Source organism: Thalassophryne amazonica, chromosome 9 (genome assembly GCF_902500255.1).
Source record: "Thalassophryne amazonica chromosome 9, fThaAma1.1, whole genome shotgun sequence".
In the NCBI taxonomy this organism is placed as follows: Eukaryota; Metazoa; Chordata; class Actinopteri; order Batrachoidiformes; family Batrachoididae; genus Thalassophryne; species Thalassophryne amazonica.
The window spans coordinates 105,336,531-105,361,002 of record NC_047111.1 but is presented as its reverse complement, the minus strand read 5'-3'; the positions used below and the strand labels follow the sequence as shown (position 1 = coordinate 105,361,002).

Sequence of the window (24,472 nt, the reverse complement as noted above, 5' to 3'; positions counted from 1 at the left end):
ATGCATTAATGCAATTTCAACTTCTTAGCCCTTTAATGTCCTCACATTTTTTAATAGCATGTAGTCGGTATTAATGTGCTCTTCCAAACGGTTGAGCTGAACATTAAAGGGTAACAAGCACGAAATACAGTTTTAACCCAGGTCTCTTAGGGAGATGTTTGCATCTTGGCTGACTAGTGCTGGTCTGACTTATCTAGATGAAAAGTTAAGATTATTAGTAAACGCTAAAAATGTAAGTGGCATTAAGAGAAACAACAGATCAGTAAAACATACCTGTTTTTGTTTTTGTTTAATCAAAATTTAAGCAGAAATTAATTACTGGATGTCGAGATTTGGATAGATTTGGTTTCAAACTTGGTGATTCCATGAGAATTGTAGTTAGTGCACGTGTACAGTTGTCATGCTTTATTTGGTTATTAGACATGGCTAAGGGCCCCTTCACACATAACACTATTTAAGTCGACTAGCGCACGAAGGAGGAATTGCATGCCATTTGTGAAAAATCAGAGCTGCCTCCAACCCCTCGTACACGTCGCTACAACTACCGTATTTTCCGGACTATAAGTCGCACCGGAGCATAAGTCCCACCAGCCGCTTTATCCGTTATAAAGAAAAATAAACCATAAATAAGTCGCACTGGACTATAAGTCGCATGGACATACAGGTATGTTAACTTAACATGAAAAGTTCAGATGATAATATTATGACGGCTACCGTTTTCGGATGCATATTTCACCAGTCGCAACTTGTAATCTGCAGAGTATGATTTTCTTTTTGGTGGCATTTTTTCGGGCCTTCTCCATTGTCTTGTTAAGTTATCAGTAATGTTGAAATTTTTATTTTTCTATGGTAGTCAGAAGTCGCAGGAACAGTCACACAAGCCTTGAGTGCCCTCTCGTGAGCTGCAATTTACCTACGGATATGTTTGTATTTTGCAGACCACATATCGAGCCGAACCATAACCCGCACCATCGCTGAACGGTTCTTTTCTAACATATTACCCGCTGTGGACCATAGTAAACACCAGGTGTCAGCTGCCGATGTTCGTGCAACACCTACCTGCGCAGCTCATGACCTCCCTGTGGTGTCGACGCCAGCTCCTTCCAAGTGCAGACACTAATCCTCCGCCATCACTCACCCAGTGCTCCCACACAGCTCTCAGTGTCAACTTAAACACTCTGCTCACACTGATATCCAAGGGTTGAAGCTGTTTGTTAGCCCTCCCGGAATAACAGCAAGCACCGTGTTTGTCTGCTTCACACACTTTCACATTCATTGTCTGGGTGAGGTGAGGAATACGCGTCCAATGTTCTGTTCTCTGATTGGTTATTGCAACCAGTGTGACCTATAGGGCGCCCGCCATACTACAGTGCCCATGATGCATAGCATTTCCGTTTCCGGTGGCCATTTTAAAACATAGTGCGACTCTGTCACGTAAAATTTTTTATTACGGTAAATTAATTGAGAGTCTACCGGTATATTTTTCATTTATAAGTTGCTCTGGAGTATAGGTCGCACCCCCGGCCAAAACATGTAAAAAAAAAAGTGCGACTTACAGTCCGTAAAAAACGGTATTCATGCACACCTGCTGCTGAAAGACGGAGAGTGCTCTGTGGGAGCCCATTCGATCCCTCTGGCAGCAGGTGTCGGCCAAATTCCAGGTGACATACACGAACAACCAACATAGCTCGCATGAACCATTGTGGGAGGGGAATACTTGCATAAAATGCTTATATGTATGTACAGACATGATCACATGTGGGACAGACAGCCACGTCAGAGCGCACATGGGGAGGCGCCTCTCAGCTGATTACAGCACACACACAGCTGGATGACAGTTCATTGCACACGACGTGTCACATTACAAACACAGAGACCTCAGCCACGACAGGTATATTAATAAGTACTACACTACCTACATACACAATTACATAACAAATAACTAAAAAATAATGATCACATAACAGAGAGTAATTGGGAGAGCGTTGGTGTGTGTGCTGAACTGACAGGGCCGTGTCCGCCGACAGCAGCAGCTGGTGAGACCTCTGGTTCTGGACGTCCCAGCTGGGGAACATGTACTGTGTTTTGACGGACATGAACTAACAACTGTCCACTGTGACGCGTGTGTGTCTGCTTGCTGATTTCACGTGGACATACATAAAAACATACATTGCTGTTGCGATAGGCTGCATTGAGCGAGCGCACGGCGTGCACATTGATAGGCTGCTCCAGGTGATACGGACAATCAGATCATAACACGCAGCGGGCAATCTGAATGTCACGTCACCCATGTGAGCTCTGTTCCACATGACGCAATGACAGGACACGTGTTGGGCTGTACACGCCAGGTCAGTAGATGTGGACATGAAGAGAGCGCCCTGCTTCATTCATGTCATGTTATGACTGTACGTCTGTGACCATGGGTCATCTACAGAGGAACAGACGGCTCATGCATTGCCTATTTGATAAGAGTGATTCAGTAAAATGCAGTGTTTTTTTATGGTGTATGGTTTTATTATTTTATATATATATATATATATATATATATATATATATATATATATATATATATATATACTTTTATCTCCTCATTCATTTCAGGCATTTTACACACCTTTTATAGGACAGTGATGGTAGTGCAGTGGTAAAGTTTCTGGCTGGCAATCAGAGCTTTTGTAATTTGCAGTTTTGATTCCCGTGGGTGGCATGTATTTTTTTTTTCCACAGCAGCTGTGCAATGTGGTTCCACATGCTCTAGCTGCTCGCACTGGAGCTCATGCATGTGCACAAAACCATCGCTGTGGGATTGTTCACGCCTGCCCGACCGTGTGTCCCTCCTGACATCGCTCAATGTTTTTGTGCGGGCTGTTTCACCGTGATTCGCCCAATTCCTACTTATTTGTGGTATGTGTGAAGGGGCCCTAATGCTGAATGCATGTAATGGGCAGTTAGCAAAATGCAAATCTGAGCGCATTATATGTTAACCATTACCAGATTAATTACCAGATGTTGTAAATGAAGCTATGCTAGAACAGGAGAATTCTCTTTGAACTGTGTGACTATGACAGTAACGCCTCGTGTTTCACACCAAAATGTGTATTTGTCACATTTTGGCAGTGGGCTGATCTTTTTGTTTTTCATTCAGATTAAGCATATATATGTATATGTGTGTGTGTGTGTGTGTGTGTGTGTGTGTGTGTGTGTGTGTGTGTGTGTGTGTGTGTGTGTGTGTGTGTGTGTGTGTGTGTGTAATTGTATAAATAGAAAGATGTTAAATTGGAAACTATAGAAAAATTACAGGGCAGCATGTTGGCTTGGTGCTCAGCACTGTTGCCTCACAGCAAGAAGGTCATGGGATCGATTCCCACCTGTGGCCTTTCTGTGTGGAGTTTGCATGTTCTCCCCGTGTTTGTGTGGGTTCCCTCCAGGTGCTCCGGCTTCCTCCCACATCCAAAAGACATGCAGGTTAGATGGATTGGAAAGTTTAAATTGTCCGTAGGTGTACATGCGGGTGTGAAAGTGTTTGTTTGTCTATATGTGGCCCTGCGACAGACTGGCGTCCTGTCCAGGGTGTACGCTGCCTCACGCCCTGTGACTGCTGTGATAGCCTTCATTCCCTGTTACCCTTAATTGGAGTAAGCAATTGAAGATGAGTGAGTGAGTGAGCGAGCAAAATTACACTAAGAAAAATATTCTCTCGATATTACCTTTATCCAGGGAAAACATAAAATTGATGCCTAAATGGATGCAACACTAAGATGTAAAATCAGTCCTGTTGTTTTATTTATTTATTTATTTATTTATTTTTACTTAATGTCACGTAACTTAATGTTTTGTTTGTTTAAACTGTCTTTGTCACCCTGACTCCTGTACAGGCTGAAGAGGGAGCATTTAGGTCCACATGACTGGCTTTCCATACCTGTGCCTGGAGGCCATGACTGGCTGGTGGTGCCTGGTTTAGAGCCAGAGACAACATACCAGTTTAGCGTCCTGGCCCAAAACAAGCTTGGCACAGGTCCCTTCAGCGAGGTTGTCACTGTGAACACGCTAGGTGAGTACTCTACTGGCCCCGGCAGCACAATGGAAACCCAATAATAAAATGGCTTTGGCAGCCACGCAAGTCTAAGGGCTGGAACTGCTGTTGTTTGTAAGATTTTCTTTTTAATTCAGAATAACACTATTATACTTTTAATACAACACATTTGGATTATCAATCAATCAATCAATCAATCAATTTTTTTATATAGCGCCAAATCACAACAAACAGTTGCCCCAAGGCGCTTTATATTGTAAGGCAAGGCCATACAATAATTATGTAAAACCCCAACGGTCAAAACGACCCCCTGTGAGCAAGCACTTGGCTACAGTGGGAAGGAAAAACTCCCTTTTAACAGGAAGAAACCTCCAGCAGAACCAGGCTCAGGGAGGGGCAGTCTTCTGCTGGGACTGGTTGGGGCTGAGGGAGAGAACCAGGAAAAAGACATGCTGTGGAGGGGAGCAGAGATCGATCACTAATGATTAAATGCAGAGTGGTGCATACAGAGCAAAAAGAGAAAGAAACAGTGCATCATGGGAACCCCCCAGCAGTCTACATCTATAGCAGCATAACTAAGGGATGGTTCAGGGTCACCTGATCCAGCCCTAACTATAAGCTTTAGCAAAAAGGAAAGTTTTAAGCCTAATCTTAAAAGTAGAGAGGGTGTCTGTCTCCCTGATCTGAATTGAAATTCAGAACTTTGGAGCATCCCGATTTTAAACTGTGATGTTTTAATCTCCAGACAACAGATGCTATGTTAAACAGTTATATGTGTTTTTTTTTGTCTATTATTAAGACAAGATAAAAAAAAGTGTTGAATTCTTTTTTAACACTCGTCCCCAAAGGGGCCTCTCCGTCTGTCCACTAACTTTTTCCTCTTTTCTGTCATGAACATTCACGCTGTATCTTATGAATAAATAACAAAAACAGAAGTCTCACTCCTGTTTTAGCATCTTTAGCTAATCAGTTGTTCTACTTAAGATAATTGATTATTGTGAACCAATACACTACATGATAGTTATATTTGTCTTTTGTACTTCAGATGTCAGAATGCTACTGTGCCTTTGTTTCACCGATTGTTCATGCACAGCAGAGTTTATGAAGCATGCAAAGAAATGAGTTGTCATCTAAACCAGGAGTTGGCAACCTGCAGCTCCGGAGCTGCATGTGGCTCTTTAAGTCCTCCAGTGCTACTCCCTGCACCTTAATGTCTCCGTCCGTGTCCGTGAATCTTTTTTTTTTTTTTTTTTCGCCGTCCGTGTTGGGAAAGTGTCGTGACACGGACCCACAACAGGGGGCGTAAATGAATGGACAATGGATAAGCCAAAAGTAACAATTTACTGTTGTGAAGTGCACAATGAGATACAAAAAATTACAGGTTTTGGAGTCAAACAATGTACAACGGTGACATGTGGGCAGGCTCGAGGATAGAAGACGTCTGTCCAGAGAAGAGCCGGGTCCCACACGATTTCCACTGCCAACGGGTCTGGAACACACCAGGTGGCCACCGTCTCCAGCTGTCAGATCTGGTACTGCTGGCAGGAAGCAGAAACAGTTAATGGTAGGTGTGTGTGCACACACCCAGTAAACAGTCAGCAAACAGTTCCGTCCGGAGGACAAACACCTCCACCTCCAAACAACCACGTGCAGGTCCTGACACTACTTATCCGTGAGGAGAGAGATACGTCGTCTCCTGTTGGATGTACAATCCCGGCCTCCAGCTGTGGAAAGGTCCAGGAACGCCTGCGAGACAATAAAAGATCACTGTGCGATCGGCACCAAAACTGCTGAGAGGTTTACCTGCTAGGTAGACTGATTTCTCGGCAGCGAGGTGGAGTTGCTGCCCCGCTTTTATAGTGATGGTGATGATGATGAGGGACAGCTGTCAGATGGTGATGAGGGACAGCTGTCATCTCCAGCTGCTCCCGTGAGGCGGCGGCGCCCTCTCGTGCCTGAAGCCCGCCATTCAGGCAGGACGCCCTCTAGTGGTGGACCAGCAGTACCTCCTCTTCTGGCGGCCACACAACAGTCCGGTGCGATAGCGTCTTTTAATTTGATAATCTCACAGGATTTCACACTAAGTGATGCTGTGACGTAACTGTAGCACCTGTGCAGGCAACCAATCACACGGAGTATCTTCAGGAAGACGTGAACTTTGTTTCTGGACTCAAACGCTACTGTCTGCTGAGTGAGAGTGAGAACACCAGTGCACATGAGACAGCGATTGCAGCGTAGAGAGGGAGGATTTTAACCCGAGTGTAAACCAACATGTGAAGAAAAAGCAAAAATGTGGAGCCGCCTTATTTCTCACTCCACTTTCTCTACTGGTGCTGTACTGATGGTACCATCCTGTTCATGATGAGAAGAAATAAATGTTCAAAATTCCTTTAAAAAAATTAGAATATATGAATGCATTGAAAAAATCATGCATACATGTGTTTAAAAAGAAAAAAAAAACTTGAGGTGGAGAAACTCTGCAGTGATGTTCAGAAACAGAAATCACATGAAGCAGGTGAGAACACTGAACTTTAATAGGCTGTTATTTTCCAAAGGTATTTATTTTAAATGTTGAGCTGATGTAGTTGTGTTTTATGTTCAAGCACAAAACGTGACTGAGGAGGAGGAAAAAAAAGGATGACTTCATCATCGCACTAAAATTAACTCGAGTCAGACTAAAAATACAAGCTGGATGATTTTTGTTATTTTTCAGAGTTATTAAGCTGCAGTCTTATACTCAACAAATATGGGCAGTCAAATCAGCCTGCATTGTTCAGTTTGCCTGCACATGCCCGTATATTTTTTCCTTCTTATGAGTTTAGTGTTTACATTTGTTCTATAAAGTTTTGAAAAACAATAAAATGTCAACACTTTTCTTTATAGCAGTTCTGTAATTTCAGAAATGCAACAGAAACAACCACAAATTGGAAAAGTTTGGACTATATGTAAAATGAAGATAATAAAAATGTTACATTATTCCCAGTTTCTCCACTCACACCCACAGAAGCCAAAAATTTTTTCAGAGTTGTTTCTTGGTGGCTTCCCTCCCTTGTCTCCTTCCAGCATGGACATTTAGTTTTTGAGAACTGCCGACTTGACACAGATTTACCATAAAGTACCACACTGTTTGTATTTCTGAATGATTAATGTAAATGAAGTCTAAGAAAGTTTGAAAGTTTGGGCTTTGAGGGAGTGCCAAGATGGCGCCGTTGTGTCTGGCTACTTGTCTGCTGCTCTCCAGTCTGTTTGTTATTGTTTTTAATTTATGCTGTTTTTGAGTCAGAGGCACTGCGGGTGTATGATCACCAAACTCTGCTGGATCTCCAGCCCCTGGTTCGTGGTGCGGTGTGGTTATCGGCGGGTGAACAGAACTTTCTGCCCCCATTCTTATCGGAGGTGCTGGCTTTTCTGTGCCGTGCTCCTGCACTGCCTTTTGGCCTGTTTGGCCTGCTGTTTGGCTTCCAGACGAGCTGTGCACAGAATTCTGGCAGGATCTGTGCTGCCCTGGCGCCTTGTGGATCCGGTTAGAGCCTGTGTGGTGCCGCTGGTCGGCTCTGAGGACTGGCGGCCCGGCCGTCCACGTCTTCGCCGGATTGATGTGCGCCAGTGGCGCTCTCGAAACCTGGGCTTGCTTCGCCGGGTTCCGAACAGTAAGATTGCCATCCCCACTGAGGTCCTTACCCTGGGTCTCCTGAACATCAGATCACTGTCCTCGAAACCATTGTTGATTAATGATTTAATCATGGATCATCATTTAGATATGATTGGCTTGTGTGAAACCTGGCTCAAACCCACAACTCTCCTTCCTCTGAATGAGGCCTGTCCACCAGCGTACACATTTAGTCACGTGTCTCGTGGTGTGAAGCAAGGCGGGGGTGTGGCTTTTATTTACAAATCTAGGTTTTCTTTATTAGCTCTTGGGGGTCACAAATATAATTCGTTTGAGCATCTGACTCTCCGTTATGCCCAAGATGCTAAGTACTGTCAGGGTCATAAAACTGGAGCTCAGCTGTTATTTTGTCACTGTTTATAGGCCCCCTGGCCCATATTCTGACTTCTTAGATGAATTTGGTGCGTTCATCTCTAGTTTGTCAACTAGTGCAGATAACATTTTGATTATTGGTGACTAACATTCGTATAAATAAGCCCTCTGATCCCCTTAGCAAATCATTTATGCGAATTGTGGATGCATTAGGATTCCAGCAATGCATTCAGGACCCAACAAACATTAGTGGAAATACCCTGGATCGGGTTCTTGCACGTGGATTTGCTGTCACAGATATTGACATTTTGCCTCTCGCATCTATAGTCTCTGACCATTCACTTATCAGGTTTACATTTACGCTGCCATGTTTAGTGGAACAACCACCTTTTCTACAACTGCAGCGTCGTATTAAACCCTCAACTATGACTGAACTTGAGGCCAGACTACCTGATATTTTAGCCTTGAATCTGGAGAATGCTAAATCAGTGGACAGCCTCGCGGATAGTCTAAATTTAACGCTTAAAACTACACTTGATAAGATTGTGTCTCCTCTTTTAAGGTCACGCCCTCCTAAGGCACAGTCACCTTGGTTCAATGATTATTTGCGTGACCTCAGGCAGAAGGCTAGAGGTTTGGAACGGAAATGGCGTTATTCCAAATTAGTGGTGTTCCGCCTTGTGTGGCGAGATGCTATTTTAGATTATAAGCATGCACTACTGGCCACGAAGCGGACCTATTACTCTGATTTGATCAGTAAAAACAAACATAACTCAAAGTTTTTGTTTGACATGGTCGCATTTCTTATTCACGGGCAGCCACCTGTTAGTCGTTATCCCTTTTCAGCACAAGATTTCTTGGATTATTTTGAGAAGAAAATAGAACATATTAGACTGAGCATATCTCAGCACGCCTCGGCCCAGCCATTAAAACCTGCTATGGAGGTGGGCGCTATCATTGAGGTGTTACCTAGATTGACAGAATTTAATAGTATTTCATTAGGCGTGCTGACGAAACGTGGCGTCTACAAAAAGCACAACCTGTTTATTTGATCCTATACCAACAAAATTGTTTAAAGGACCTGTGGCCCACTCTTGCGCCGACTGTGCTGGAAATTATTAATCTGTCATTAACCTCTGGATCTGTTCCGAAATGTTGTAAATCAGCAGTGATTAAACCATTACTTAAGAAATCTAATCTTGACCCTAGTGTATTGAAAAATTACAGGCCAATATCAAATCTATCATTCTGTTACAAAATTTTAGAAAAGGTGGTTTCTCGGTAGCTCATAGACCACCTTTCTGAGAGTGATATTTTTGAGCCGCTGCAGTCTGCTTTTAGGAAATATCACTCCACAGAGACAGCGCTCACTAAAGTTGTGAATGATCTTCTGCAAGCAATGGACTCAGACACCACTACGGTTTTGGTGTTGTTAGATCTCAGTGTAGCGTTTGATACTGTGGATCATCATATTTTGCTCAATAGGTTGGAGAATTTTTTTGGGATTACTGGAAGTGCCTTTGCCTGGTTGACATCATATCTGTCCAGTCATTCTCAATGTGTCTTGTATAATAGCACTACCTCTGACCTTGCTGACATGAGATTTGGGGTTCCACAGGGATCTGTTTTAGGCCCCTTGCTTTTCTCCCTATATGTGGCAACCCTTGGGCATATACTGCGGAGTTTTGGGATTGCCTTTCATTGTTATGCTGATGATACTCAGTTGTACATGCCGATAACTGCGGGAAATCTCACTCCCATAAAATCCCTGGAGGACTGTCTTCTATCAGTGAGAAGTTGGATGTCTAGTAACTTCCTACTCTTAAACTTTGATAAGACTGAAATGATGGTTCTTGGTCCAGCGAGACATCGGCATCAGTTTGACCAGCTGGCGCTCAGCCTGGGTTCCTGTGTCATACATCATACGGATAAAATGAGGACCCTTGGGGTAATTTTTGATCCCACGTTGTCTTTTGACCTCCACATCAGGGATGTTACTAGGACTGCTTTTTTCCATCTGAGAAATATAGCGAGGATCCGCCCCATCCTGTCCATGGCTGATGCTGAGACCCTGATTCATGCTTTTGTTTCTTCTAGACTAGATTATTGTAATGTTCTATTTTCAGGGTTACCACAGTCCAGCATTAGGGGTCTTCAGCTGGTTCAGAACGCTGCCGCCAGACTTCTGACATGTAGCAGAAGGTCTGAACATATCACACCCATTTTGGCATCTTTGCACTGGCTCCCTGTCTCTGTGAGAGCAGATTTTAAGGTTTTGTTATTGACTTATAAGGTTGTTCATGGACTGGCGCCATCTTATCTGGTTGATCTGGTGGAACGCTACGTGCCGGCCCGGGCTTTGCGGTCACAGGATGCGGGACTTCTCTGTGTTCCCAGGGTGAAGAAGAAGTCAGCAGGTCAAAGAGCCTTTTCGTATCGTGCATTCACCCTGTGGAACAGTCTTCCTGCGACCGTGAGGCAGTCTGAGTCTGTGGACTTTTTTAAGTCAAGACTCAAAACCTATTTTTATTCTCTTTCTTATGGATAGTTTTTATTTTTATTTGTTGTATTATTTTACTTCTGTTTTTATTTATGTATTTGAATTTTTTTATTCATTTTTAATTATTTATTCAATTTTATGTTGACTTGTTTTATGTAAGGCACCTTGAGACGGCTTTTGCTGTGATTTGGCGCATTATAAGCTAATTAAATTAAAATTAAATTAAGAAATATTCAGTGACTTGGAAATGTTCATGTATTCATCCTTTGACATTTCTCAAGAAAACTGGCTGTAAAAATAATTAATTCTTATATTGTGTCTGGACGGGCGGCTGCCAGCCCGCTGAAGCGGCTGGACCCACGATGCAGACTCCCACATCAGGTTTACGTGTAAAAGCAGTCGTCGTCTTTATTTCAGGATGAGGTACGGTACACAGGTGATCAGGTGATCTGCCAGTGTTTGGCCCCAATTCTATCCTGACTACTACCGCCTCTACTGGTGGTTGGCTCTCACTGCGGTATTGTATCACTTCCTGTTCCGGAGCACAGCGGTGTTTTGCTGTATCTGTTAGCTGTTTAATCTGCGCAGTTAGATTGATCTAGTTAACTAGATAGCGATTTGTTTCACAGTGTAATCTTCACGTGCCTTAACTAAAGCACTCCTTCTGCTGAATCACCTCTAAATTATTTACACATTATTCACTTTGTGTGTTTTTAGGAATCCGCTAGCTTAGCGCAGCTACTAGCTCTTAGCCGGTTTAGCATGGTGGCTTCTCCTGTCTCTCCCGCACTTTTCTGCTCTGGGTGTGAAATGTTTAGTTATTCCTCAGCCTCCTTTAGCAGTAATGGTACTTGTAATAAGTGTAGCTTATTCGTAGCTTTGGAGGCCAGGCTGGGCGAATTGGAGACTCGGCTCCGCACCTTGGAAAATCCTACAGCTAGCCAGGCCCCTGTAGTCGGTGCGGACCAAGGTAGCTTAGCCGCCGTTAGTTCCCCTCCGGCAGATCCCGAGCAGCCGGGAAAGCAGGCCGACTGGGTGACTGTGAGGAGGAAGCGTAGTCCTAAACAGAAGCCCTGTGTACACCGCCAACCCGTTCACATTTCTAACCGTTTTTATCCACTCAGCGACACACCCGCCGAGGAACAGACTCTGGTTATTGGCGACTCTGTTTTGAGAAATGTGAAGTTAGCGACACCAGCAACCATAGTCACTTGTCTTCCGGGGGCCAGAGCAGGCAACATTGAAGGAAATTTGAAACTGCTGGCTAAGGCTAAGAGTAAATTTGGTAAGATTGTAATTCACGTCGGCAGTAATGACACCCGGTTACGCCAATCGGAGGTCACTAAAATTAATATTGAATCGGTGTGTAACTTTGCAAAAACAATGTCGGACTCTGTAGTTTTCTCTGGGCCCCTCCCCAATCGGACCGGGAGTGACATGTTTAGCCGCATGTTCTCCTTGAATTGCTGGCTGTCTGAGTGGTGTCCAAAAAATGAGGTGGGCTTCATAGATAATTGGCAAAGCTTCTGGGGAAAACCTGGCCTTGTTAGGAGAGACGGCATCCATCCCACTTTGGATGGAGCAGCTCTCATTTCTAGAAATCTGGCCAATTTTATTAAACCCTCCAAACCGTGACTATCCAGGGTTGGGACCAGGAAGCAGAGTTGTAGTCTTACACACCTCTCTGCAGCTTCTCTCTCCCCGCCATCCCCTCATTACCCCATCCCCGTAGAGACGGTGCCTGCTCCCAAACCACCAATAACCAGCAAAAATCTATTTAAGCATAAAAATTCAAAAAGAAAATATAGCACCTTCAACTGCACCACAGACTAAAACAGTTAAATGTGGTCTATTAAACATTAGATCTCTCTCTTCTAAGTCCCTCTTAGTAAATGGTATAATAATTGATCAACATATTGATTTATTCTGCCTTACAGAAACCTGGTTAGAGCAGGATGAATATGTTAGCTTATTAATTAATCAAAAACCCAGACAGAGCTTTAATTCATTTGAAAGCTTGACTCTTAGTCTTGTCCATCCAAATTGGAAGTCCCAAAAACCGGTTTTATTTGTTGTTATCTATCGTCCACCTGGTCATTACTGTGAGTTTCTTTGTGAATTTTCTGACCTTTTGTCTGACTTATTGCTTAGCTCAGATAAGATAATTATAGTGGGCGATTTTAACATCCACACAGATGCTGAGAATGACAGCCTCAACACTGCATTTAATCTATTGTTAGACTCGATTGGCTTTGCTCAAAATGTAAATGAGTCCACCCACCACTTTAATCGTACCTTAGAAAACCTGACAAAAAGCAGTCCTACATATTTGTTTAATATGCGCTTTGAATGACATATCCTGATCAAAAATGACGCCAAGATTTCTCACAGTATTACTAGAGGTCAGGGTAATGCCATCCAGAGTAAGGATCTGGTTAGACACCATGTTTCTAAGATTTGTGGGGCCAAGTACAATAACTTCAGTTTTATCTGAGTTTAAAAGCAGGAAATTAGAGGTCATCCATGTCTTTATGTCTGTAAGACAATCCTGCAGTTTAGCTAATTGGTGTGTGTCCTCTGGCTTCATGGATAGATAAAGCTGGGTATCATCTGCGTAACAATGAAAATTTAAGCAATACCGTCTAATAATACTGCCTAAGGGAAGCATGTATAAAGTGAATAAAATTGGTCCTAGCACAGAACCTTGTGGAACTCCATAATTAACTTTAGTCTGTGAAGACGATTCCCCATTTACATGAACAAATTGTAATCTATTAGACAAATATGATTCAAACCACCGCAGTGCAGTGCCTTTAATACCTATGGCATGCTCTAATCTCTGTAATAAAATTTTATGGTCAACAGTATCAAAAGCAGCACTGAGGTCTAACAGAACAAGCACAGAGATGAGTCCACTGTCCGAGGCCATAAGAAGATCATTTGTAACCTTCACTAATGCTGTTTCTGTACTATGATGAATTCTAAAACCTGACTGAAACTCTTCAAATAGACCATTCCTCTGCAGATGATCAGTTAGCTGTTTTACAACTACCCTTTCAAGAATTTTTGAGAGAAAAGGAAGGTTGGAGATTGGCCTATAATTAGCTAAGATAGCTGGGTCAAGTGATGGCTTTTTAAGTAATGGTTTAATTACTGCCACCTTAAAAGCCTGTGGTACATAGCCAACTAACAAAGATAGATTGATCATATTTAAGATCGAAGCATTAAATAATGGTAGGGCTTCCTTGAGCAGCCTGGTAGGAATGGGGTCTAATAAACATGTTGATGGTTTGGATGAAGTAACTAATGAAAATAACTCAGACACAACAATCGGAGAGAAAGAGTCTAACCAAATACCGGCATCACTGAAAGCAGCCAAAGATAACGATACGTCTTTGGGATGGTTATGAGTAATTTTTTCTCTAATAGTTAAAATTTTGTTAGCAAAGAAAGTCATGAAGTCATTACTAGTTAAAGTTAATGGAATACTCAGCTCAATAGAGCTCTGACTCTTTGTCAGCCTGGCTACAGTGCTGAAAAGAAACCTGGGGTTGTTCTTATTTTCTTCAATTAGTGATGAGTAGAAAGATGTCCTAGCTTTATGGAGGGCTTTTTTATAGAGCAACAGACTCTTTTTCCAGGCTAAGTGAAGATCTTCTAAATTAGTGAGACACCATTTCCTCTCCAACTTACGGGTTATCTGCTTTAAGCTACGAGTTTGTGAGTTATACCACGGAGTCAGACACTTCTGATTTAAAGCTCTCTTTTTCAGAGGAGCTACAGCATCCAAAGTTGTCTTCAATGAGGATGTAAAACTATTGACGAGATACTCTATCTCCCTTACAGAGTACAAGATAGTGAAGGAAGGAAAGCACAGAGTGGAGTGAAGTAACAGACAAAGACACGTGAGCTGAAGCAAGAGTGGGAGTGAATGAAAACACAAAGCAGACATAAACAAGGTGGGAAACAAAGACATGGGCAGGTGCTGTGATGTTAACATAATAAGCTGGGTGTGAGGAATAAACTAAAATCAAATGTGGAACTACAAAAACAAGAGCTGAAATCAAACATGAGCATGGGAACAAAAGCAAGTAGAACTGATCAGGGAATCAATACAAAAGCAAAATTAAACAGGAACAAACTAATAAAAATCAAAACCAGATATAAAAGTACACAGCCAACATATACAGAACAAAGCTAAATGATAAACAATGAAAACACAAACCAGCTGAACAGAACTAGAACAGAACTGGACAATGGCTAAAGTATGAAAAGTAACAAAGTGATAAGAAAAACATAACAGAATAACTCATGATGAAAAAAAAAGCTAAACTACATCAAAGCTGGGGCCGGAGGTTAGCGAAAAGGGGATGCAAAATAAGGACTAAGACCTAGACCCAGGCTGGGCATGACAGTACCCCCTCCCCATGTGGGAGCCCCCAGGCGACCGCACCTACAACACAGCGACACTGGGAGGGTGATGGGGGACCCAGGACGGGGGGCAAACAGAGGCAGAGGGCACACAAACGTGCCAACAGGCTGGAGACCCCAGGACGACCGACAACAAGGCTACAAATAGGCCAGGGACCCAACAGCCGGTAACCAGCAACAGGCCGGACACCAGGTATGACCTGGCTCCAAAAGATGGTGGGAGGCCGGCGTGAGACCAGGTCTGGGGGCTGGCCAGGAGGTCCTGTCAATAGTGCAATATCATCAAGGGGTCGACTCATGGAGACATTGGAATCAGATTGATGTGCAGAGACGGACTTAGGGCCAAAACATTGGGAACCACATAGAGACAGATATCGGTGCCCCAAGACGGAAACCATCAAACGGAAAAGACAAAGGAATTCATAAAACAAACAAGCCCAAGACATCCCCAATAACCAATGAGACCAACACTCTCCCAGGGTACCTAAACTCATTTCCCAGAGAACAACTCCCTCCGATGAGTACAAAAAACGGTTGGTCATAGACGACAGGTAAGAATAAACCATTTCAAATGTAGTGCTACGGAGAACACCGAAGGTGAGCAGATGTGAGGCACCGAAGTGCTTAATCCAAAAATATGAAGACCTCAAAACCCAAATCATCCCACTAACCACAAGAGTGGAGACATCAGCACACTTTGCAAAACCCCACATCCAGGTAACCATCTGCCCCAAGTTGTACAGATGAAGCCTCACCAGATCATATGACGCATCAAAGAGAGCCGACACAGACAACTTATATAAGGCACACAGATTTGAAAACCAGAAGCATAAATAGTTCCGTGCTTCAATAAAAGATATGGAACACAACTCAAACAATGACTTTTCTCTAAAGTATGGGCTAACATTAAGTATCATTTCCTTCCAAGGTTACAAATGATAACTGCTTCTTCCCAATAAGTCCTTAAAGTGAGCCGAACAGGAAAAACAATCTGGGAACCACTGACTGGACTTGGCACCAGCTTGTGTGGAGTTGCATCTTCCAAACTGATAAACTCTTTCAGAGAAGGAACTGAAGAAAGCAACTTGACTGCAGCTCAGTATTACACACATAATCAACATTCGTAACGGAAGCTTGCATGTAATACAATTCAGAATGTGACATGGCAACATAGGCAGTTTCTCCATAAATTTAGAAAAACACCTTCTCAGATTCTGGAATGGTGCTCGTGACATCTTTTTTGACAGATTCATAAGAGAACCATTTCAGGTTCATATGTGGCAATGTAAGCAGACTTCTAATGGACTCACCGACAGTGAAACAGTACAGCACAAACCAGATACAAAAAGAAAAATTACTGACCGTCCCTTTTATGTTGTCCTCAGAAGTCATCTTCCCGGAAGACACAGGTGATTGAACCGGCTGTAGAGGCTCTGAAATGGCAGAACTGTACAGCTGTGTGTGCGTATGAACAGCGCTCTCCAATCCCATTAGTGGTCGTGAAGCAGGACGTGTTCCGGCTCTTCCAACCGGTGTAAAAACGGCGGCGGAACGTGCGGAGGCTAACTTGATAGCAGGAGACGAGCCGGCTGGTGTCGTAGCTACAGAACTGAGTGACGTCACAAGTAACGTCGCAGTGGGTCTTACTGAAGCCGAGTCGCTTGCTGATGACGTAGAGCCAGCTGTAAACAAAGGTAATGAAGATGCGATTATGGTGTGCGCAGAGACGGAACCAGCTGGTGCTGCCGAGAGAGCAGGTGGCGGGTGGCGTCGCTGAAGTAGCTGCAGCGATACTTCCCGAGGCAGATCCGAATTGTGGGGTTGACGCCGCTGGTGCATGAAGCATTGCCGTAGTAACCACCAACGTGCTTGAGGAGGCGGGGCTGGCGGATCCAGATGATTTCACGGGATAGGCTGCAGCCGAAGATGTGGAGGTTTCCAGGGGGGATGGGGTCTTGGTTCTCCCGGTCGGAACCACAGGTGGTGGCTGGCACGTTCCTGAAGGCCCCACTGGCAACTTTGCGATCGTGGACTGACTCAAACAACTGGTGGGTGTGGCCGCCAGCGGGAAGTCGGGCAAAACTGGTGCCTCGGAGATCCTTGACGGAGCGATCTCCGAGGCAGGAGCCGGTGATGTCGGCTGAGGTGCCCGTTTTTTCCGAGGCACAGGAACTGGGATGTCATGGAACTGACAAACTGCGGTGCTTGTGACCGGGACGTGTTGCCCCGCTGGATCAGAAGGAATGACTTGAGACCCCACATGGTTTCTTTGTGGAGCAGGTTTTGGGAGCACCTGAGGTGAAATCGGCACTTCTGGAGGCAGGAGGTAAGCGGCCGGCTTCTGTGCCACTGCGTGCCAGGCAGGAGCGATGGCAGCATCTGAAAGCGTGATTATGCGTGGTTTATCACAGCAGTAGGCCGTAATATCAGACTCAAATAACACTTCTATGGGATCTTCAACGCAAGGAGGAACCGAGCCCTGCTTAAACTGCGTTTTAATGTTCATAAGTTCAGGGAAGGTGGTTAGCAGCTCTGGCTCGGCTCGGAATATCTGGTCGAGTGCCGAGAAGATCTGCTTCTTGCTCTGCTGACTGGAACAATCCTGATATTCAAAAAACAAGTCTTGAATCTTAAATAGGGATGTAGCCGTGTCCTGTAGTGCTGTCTGCTCTGACTCAGAAAAATCATCTTCTTCCAAATCAACCCAAACTGATTCATCCTCATCAGAAGGCAGAAACGCCTCAGGATGCCTCATCCAATCTGGCCGTGACTTTCCACAAAAAAACATCATCCAGGCTCAGAAGCTCTGGGAAGAAGTCGAACAGCCATGCAAGCAGGGTCAGGCAAAAACGCAGTCATATTCAAGCAGGGTTCAGAAGCACGAGCAAACATGGACATCAGGGATGAGGCGAAAAGCGTAGTCAAAAAACAGAGCAGATTTCAAAACACACGGCTAGGCAAAACAGGACTGGATACGAAATAAGGAGCAAACAAATTAGGGTGATGTGAAGCAGGTGCGTGGAAGTCTCTGGAAGGGGGTGTGACTGGGGGAGCCAAAGGTTGTGCAGAGTACAAGATAGTGAAGGAAGGAAAGCACAGAGTGGAGTGAAGTAACAGACAAAGACACGTGACCTGGAGCAAGAGTGGGAGTGAATGAAAACACAAAGCAGACATAAACAAGGTGGGAAACAAAAACATGGGCGGGTGCTGTGATGTTAACATAATAAGCTGGGTGTGAGGAATAAACTAACATCAAATGTGGAACTACAAAAACAAGAGGTGAAATCAAACATGAGCATGGGAACAAAAGCAAGTAGAACTGATCAGGGAATCAATACAAATGCAAAATTAAACAGGAACAAACTAATAAACAAAAATCAAAACCAGATATAAAAGTACACAGCCAACATATACAGAACAAAGCTAAATGATAAACAATGAAAACACAAACCGGCTGAACAGAACTAGAACAGAACTGAACAATGGCTAAAGTATGAAAAATAACAAAGTGATAAGAAAAACATAACAGAATAACTCATGATGAAAAAAAATAACTAATACATCAAAGCTGGGACCAGAGGTGAGCCAAAAGGGGATGCAAAATAAGGACTAAGACCTAGATCCAGGCCGGGCATGACACATTGAGAATAAAATGCCCTGTCCAAACCTTTTTTTTTTCTTAGAATATGTTGCAGCCCTTAAATGGATGTATATTATAAAATAAAATAAATCTGATGACGCAAAACATGAAATGTGTTGGTTTCATACAGTCTGCAGTAACATATATATATATATATATATATATATATATATATATATATATATATATATATATATATATATATATAGTTAAACTGTATATAAAAAAAACTTTATAAGCTGTGTTATCTTTATTCATTCATTTTAAATGTCAAATATGTTTTGTGGCTCCAGAAGAATTTTATTTGTGGACGACAGGACAAGAATGGTTCTTTTGACAGTAAAGGTTGCAGACCCCTGGTCTAAACAGTTGTTTGGACAAGTAATTTAAGTTGATTTACTTTAAGAAAATGTCTAAGTACCTACAGATTGCTATGCTTAATTTACTGTATATTCTTAATTGTGTGCTTTGCTGTCATTCTCTAATTTTCATGAATGTGACAGAATCACCTTTTTAGGAGGCTGACATTGTGGAAAAAGCAGATGAGGTTCTGAAAGGTGCTATGACACAATTTATCCCAAAACTCCACAAACAGACTTTGTGCTGCCTGAGCTGATTGAAATTCTCACATTGTTTGCTGTTCCTCCTTTGCATTGTACACTCTGTACTTGCACAAAAAAAGCCATTTGCAAAGCAGTTATTGGTGGCTGGAAAATAACTTGTTGCTGTACTGGTTTGTTTCAGCCGTTGCATCTGTAAATACAGCCCATATTGTATAATTTATAATCTGAGAATGCAGGCACTCAGAAATTATCATGACAATGCACTATATAAGTGACGTCAAACATCTGTTGTCCATCTGTCTCTGTTTTTCTTTCTGTCTCTGACTCCCTGACAATCCCAATGTACCCCCCTCCAGTATTTCCTATAAGTACCCCTGAACCATTGGTGCTGCTTACCCCACCACGGTGCCTCACAGCCAATCGCACGCAGCAGGGAGTCCTGCTCACCTGGATCCCACCTGCCAATCACACGGCACCTATCCAGCATTATGTCATGGAATTTCGCCTGGGAGAACGTTGGGAGGTCTTGGACGACAGCATTCCCGCTGGAGAGACTGAGATACTCGCCCGAGACCTCATCCAGGTAAAAGATGAGACCAAGACTGTAGACATTGTTAAATAGTGACTGTGTCTGGTTGTTCCAGTCTCTGAAGTTCATACTTCAGAGATGGACATAAATCTTTATCATGTAAGTTTACACTGGTTTGTGTACGATTAGGAAATTACCACCGAAGAGGAAACCAGCGATTCCCAGATATTGCTTTTAATTATGTTAAATTTCATGTTTTTATAACTAAACTATTTAGAACTTTTGCCATCTACGTATATGACACTATTGTTCTTTAGTATACCTTTATGCTTTAAAATGTGTGCTAAGTAATATTTGACATTTCCAAGAGATTTTCTGTAACATTTTGCTTTAAATTTTGCAAGACGTGTGGTAATGTTTTTGTTTGAAACGTGCTGAGCTTAGTGTCTTGTTGAAGGAGTTATCTTGCTTATAGACAATGTGAAGGTATGCCTAATCAAATGATTAACATGTGAAACTTTGGAGTAAAAAAAAAGATTAACAGTAGATCCAATACTTTGTGTTGTATGAGCCTCAGTAAATTGGCACCAACTGTAGCAACAGATAAATGATAGGATTATAACATCGTAGAAGCATCTTCAAAAGTCATTTCATGCAGTTAAATTTCCTTCTTATGTTACTGTTTTTATGTGGTTCAAATTGTAAAAAATATCTAAGATAGTAACCACTTGAACATTTTGCCATTTTAGCTGTATTAGCATTATGACTGGGTGTTATCTCTGATTTCTCAGCTCTTTGAAACAGTTGTTGGATTGGTTGTCACAGCAACATGTCTGAAAGTCAAACCTACTCAGGAGCAGGTTTATTGAGTGCACACAAGATTAGGTGGAGGACCTGTACAGCGTGGTTTTACTAAACATACACAATCATGGATGGTCCATTCTTTTGCGATACAGTCTGCTTCTTCATCACTAGATAACACAAAGTCCTGCACATTGTATCTTTAAGGGGCACATCAAGTTAATTTTGTTAAAAAGCTGTCCACACAGTTAGACGTTTAGAAAACTACACTCAACAAAAATATAAACGCAACACTTTTGGTTTTGCTCCCATTTTGTATGAGACGAACTCAAAGATCTAAAACTTTTTCCACATACACAATATCACCATTTCCCTCAAATATTGTTCACAAACCAGTCTAACTCTGTGATAGTGAGCACTTCTCCTTTGCTGAAATAATCCATCCCACCTCACAGGTGTGCCATATCAAGATGCTGATTAGACACCATGATTAGTGCACAGGTGTGCCTTAGACTGCCCACAATAAAAGGCCACTCTGAAAGGTGCAGTTTTGTTTTACTGGGGGGGGGATACCAGTCAGTATCTGGTGTGACCACCATTTGCCTCCTTCGCATAGAGTTGATCAAGTTCTCAATTGTGGCCTGTGGAATGTTGGTCCACTCCTCTTCAATGGCTGTGTGAAGTTGCTGGATATTGGCAGGAACTGGTACACGCTGTCATATACGCCGGTCCAGAGCATCCCAAACATGCTCAATGGGTGACATGTCCGGTGAGTATGCCGGCCATGCAAGAACTGGGACATTTTCAGCTTCCAAGAATTGTGTACAGATCCTTGCAACATGGGGCCGTGCATTATCCTGCTGCAACATGAGGTGATGTTCTTGGATGTATGGCACAACAATGGGCCTCAGGATCTCGTCACGGTATCTCTGTGCATTCAAAATGCCATCAATAAAATGCACCTGTGTTCTTTCGTCTGTAACAGACGCCTGCCCATACCATAACCCCACCGCCACCATGGGCCACTCAATCCACAACATTAACATCAGAAAACCGCTCACCCACACGACGCCACACACACTGTCTGCCATCTGCCCTGGACAGTATGAACCGGGATTCATCCGTGCAGAGAACACCTCTCCAACGTGCCAAATGCCAGCGAATGTGAGCATTTGCCCACTCAAGTCGGTTAAGACGATGAACTGGAGTCAGCTCGAGACCCCGATGAGGACGACGAGCATGCAGATGAGCTTCCCTGAGATGGTTTCTGACAGTTTGTGCAGAAATTCTTTGGTTATGCAAACTGATTGTTTCAGCAGCTGTCCGAGTGGCTTGTCTCAGATGATCTTGGAGGTGAACATGCTGGATGTGGAGGTCCTGGGCTGGTGTGGTTACACGTGGTCTGCGGTTGTGAGGCTGGTTGGATGTACTGCCAAATTCTCTGAAACGCCTTTGGAGACGGCTTATGGTAGAGAAATGAACATTCAATACACGAGCAACAGCTCTGGTTGACATTCCTGCTGTCAGCATGCCAATTGCACGCTCCCTCAAACCTTGCGACATCTGTGGCATTGTGCTGTGTGATAAAACTGCACCTTTCAGAGTGGCCTTTTATTGTGGGCTGTCTAAGGCACACCTGTGCACTAATCATGGTGTCTAATCAGCATCTTGGTATGGCACACCTGTGAGGTGGGATGGATTATCTCAGCAAAGGAGAAGTGCTCACTATCACAGATTTAGACTGGTTTGTGAAGAATATTTGAGGGAAATGGTGATATTGTGTATGTGGAAAAAGTGTTAGATCTTTGAGTTCATCTCATACAAAATGGGAGCAAAACCAAAAGTGTTGCGTTTATATTTTTGTTGAGTGTAGTTCTTAAGATGTTGTTACTGTCGAATGTTGGATTTTGTGTTCTCTCTTAGGAAGCCTGGTATGAATTTCGTGTCATGGCTGTTATGGATGACATGATCAGTGAACCAAGTAACATAGTAGGAGTGTCCAGCACAGGTGGGTGTATTATTTTTATATTAACATGTAATTAAACAGAGGTTTATGGAAAAAATGTTGTAACCTGTGATAGAAACCTATGAAAACTGATTGTAAAAGTGCAGCATTATCAGTCAGTTTCAGGGGACTTTTTATGTTTGTGCAGGGATTCAAACCGGCAACCTCTGGCAGTAGTGTGCATCTGTAAATTCAGGCTATCTTAAAATTTTTTGGCTGTCAGTGGGCTATAAATCTATTGCACATGCAACTACTCCCAGCTTTACATTTTTGCCCAGTCAGCACTATTACGTTTTCACTTGCTTTACATTCACACTCCTTTGTACCATCCTAAAAAGAATGACATCATCGTTCTGCCTTCCTCAGTAGATTACTTTTGACTGCCCAAAATACAAGACATGTTTTAGAGATTACATCTCCCAGATGGCTTGGGAACGCCAAAGGATTCCCAAGGAGGAGTGAGGATAAGCGGCAGAAAATGAATGAATTAATGAATGAATGCTTTTGGCTTAAAACATGGAAAAAGACTTGTCAGGCCATTTTAGTTTTCTCGGTCTGTTTTATATCTGATATTAAACCCCTGATAATGTGATGCAGTTTGCCTGCAGAGGTCACTGAGTGCACATCATTTTCAGAGAGCAGCTGTTGGTCACATTTATAGAAAAAAAAAAAAAAAAAAATTGTCACCAGTGCTTGGTTTCTTGGAAGTACTTTTCTGCCCCCAGCTGGCCAAATTAGAGAATGACATAGTTTGTCCAACTGTCTTCCTGCTCGTTTCTGTATTGATGATGATGAGGTTCATTTAATCAGTATTTATTTCAGTTATCACAGTGGTTGTGGCCTGTTTTGTATCACACGTCATAACAAACATACAAATCTGACCACTTGATGCAAGTTGTCACAATGCAGCATTATACCTTCATCCTCACTATAAAATTCAACTCCTTGTCAAGGAGCTCACTGATACAATTCCAACATTAAATGCTAAGAATGGTGGATTACAATCACACAGACATATTGAAATTGGAAGCCCTGGAGCAAAAAAATTATTCCTCAGCAGACACATAGTAGAGGCTGTGTCTGCTCTAGAACATTGTCTGAGTTTTCATTATTGTAACAATCTTGTTAATGCACAACTGCGCCAGTCAAATTAATTCTTGCTGTGATGGATGTCTGACTATAACGAGCTAAAGAGAACAAGCTAGTAATGTTGGAACAGTGCATCCAGTATCATTAAGGAGGAAGTGCAGTGTCAAAATAAGGTACAGTCTGCAATCCAAACTGAAATGTAGCTGGAGGGTATTACAACCCTTGGATAAGTGTTGAATTAAGTTTTTAATATTTCCTGTTGACTGTACGTTTTTGGCAGTATTACCAAATTGCTTTTCCTCAAATTCTAGAAAATTCTCTCTTTTTTTCTATTGTTATACTCAAGCACAGTAAAGTTTCCGTTGAGAACCTGTGAAGGAAATGATGGGTAAATTCAGAAGCAGAAATGTCACTATTCATACAACCCCTGGCAAAAATTATGGAATCATCGGCCTCCGAGGATGTTCATTCAGTTGTTTAATTTTGTAGATAAAAAGCAGATCACAGACATGACACAAAACTAAAGTCATTTCAAATGGCAACTTTCTGGCTTTAAGAAACACTATAAGAAATCAGGAAAAAAAAAATTGTGGCAGTCAGTAATGGTTACTTTTTTAGACCAAGCAGAGGGAAAAAAAAATATGGAATCACTCAATTCTGAGGAAAAAATTATGGAATCATGAAAAACAAAAGAAAGCTCCAACACATCACTAGTATTTTGTTGCACCACCTCTGGCTTTTATAACAGCTTGCAGTCTCTGAGGCATGGACTTAATGAGTGACAAACAGTACTCTTCATCAATCTGGCTCCAGCTTTCTCTGATTGCTGTTGCCAGATCATCTTTGCAGGTTGGAGCCTTGTCATGGACCATTTTCTTCAACTTCCACCAAAGATTTTC

General features: G+C 42.8%; 1 protein-coding gene across 3 annotated transcripts in view; it reads left to right on the top strand.

The window, feature by feature from the left end:
- The window catches only part of LOC117517749 (protein turtle homolog B-like), a 394,390-nt gene that overhangs the window by 306,971 nt on the left and 62,947 nt on the right, over positions 1-24,472 (top strand). For all 3 annotated transcript variants that reach the window (XM_034178899.1, XM_034178897.1, XM_034178898.1), the window contains exons 13-15: positions 3,876-4,051; positions 19,506-19,732; positions 22,403-22,487. In XM_034178899.1, the coding sequence (XP_034034790.1) occupies positions 3,876-4,051; positions 19,506-19,732; positions 22,403-22,487 (488 nt within the window). The remainder of the gene's footprint in view (positions 1-3,875; positions 4,052-19,505; positions 19,733-22,402; positions 22,488-24,472) is intronic.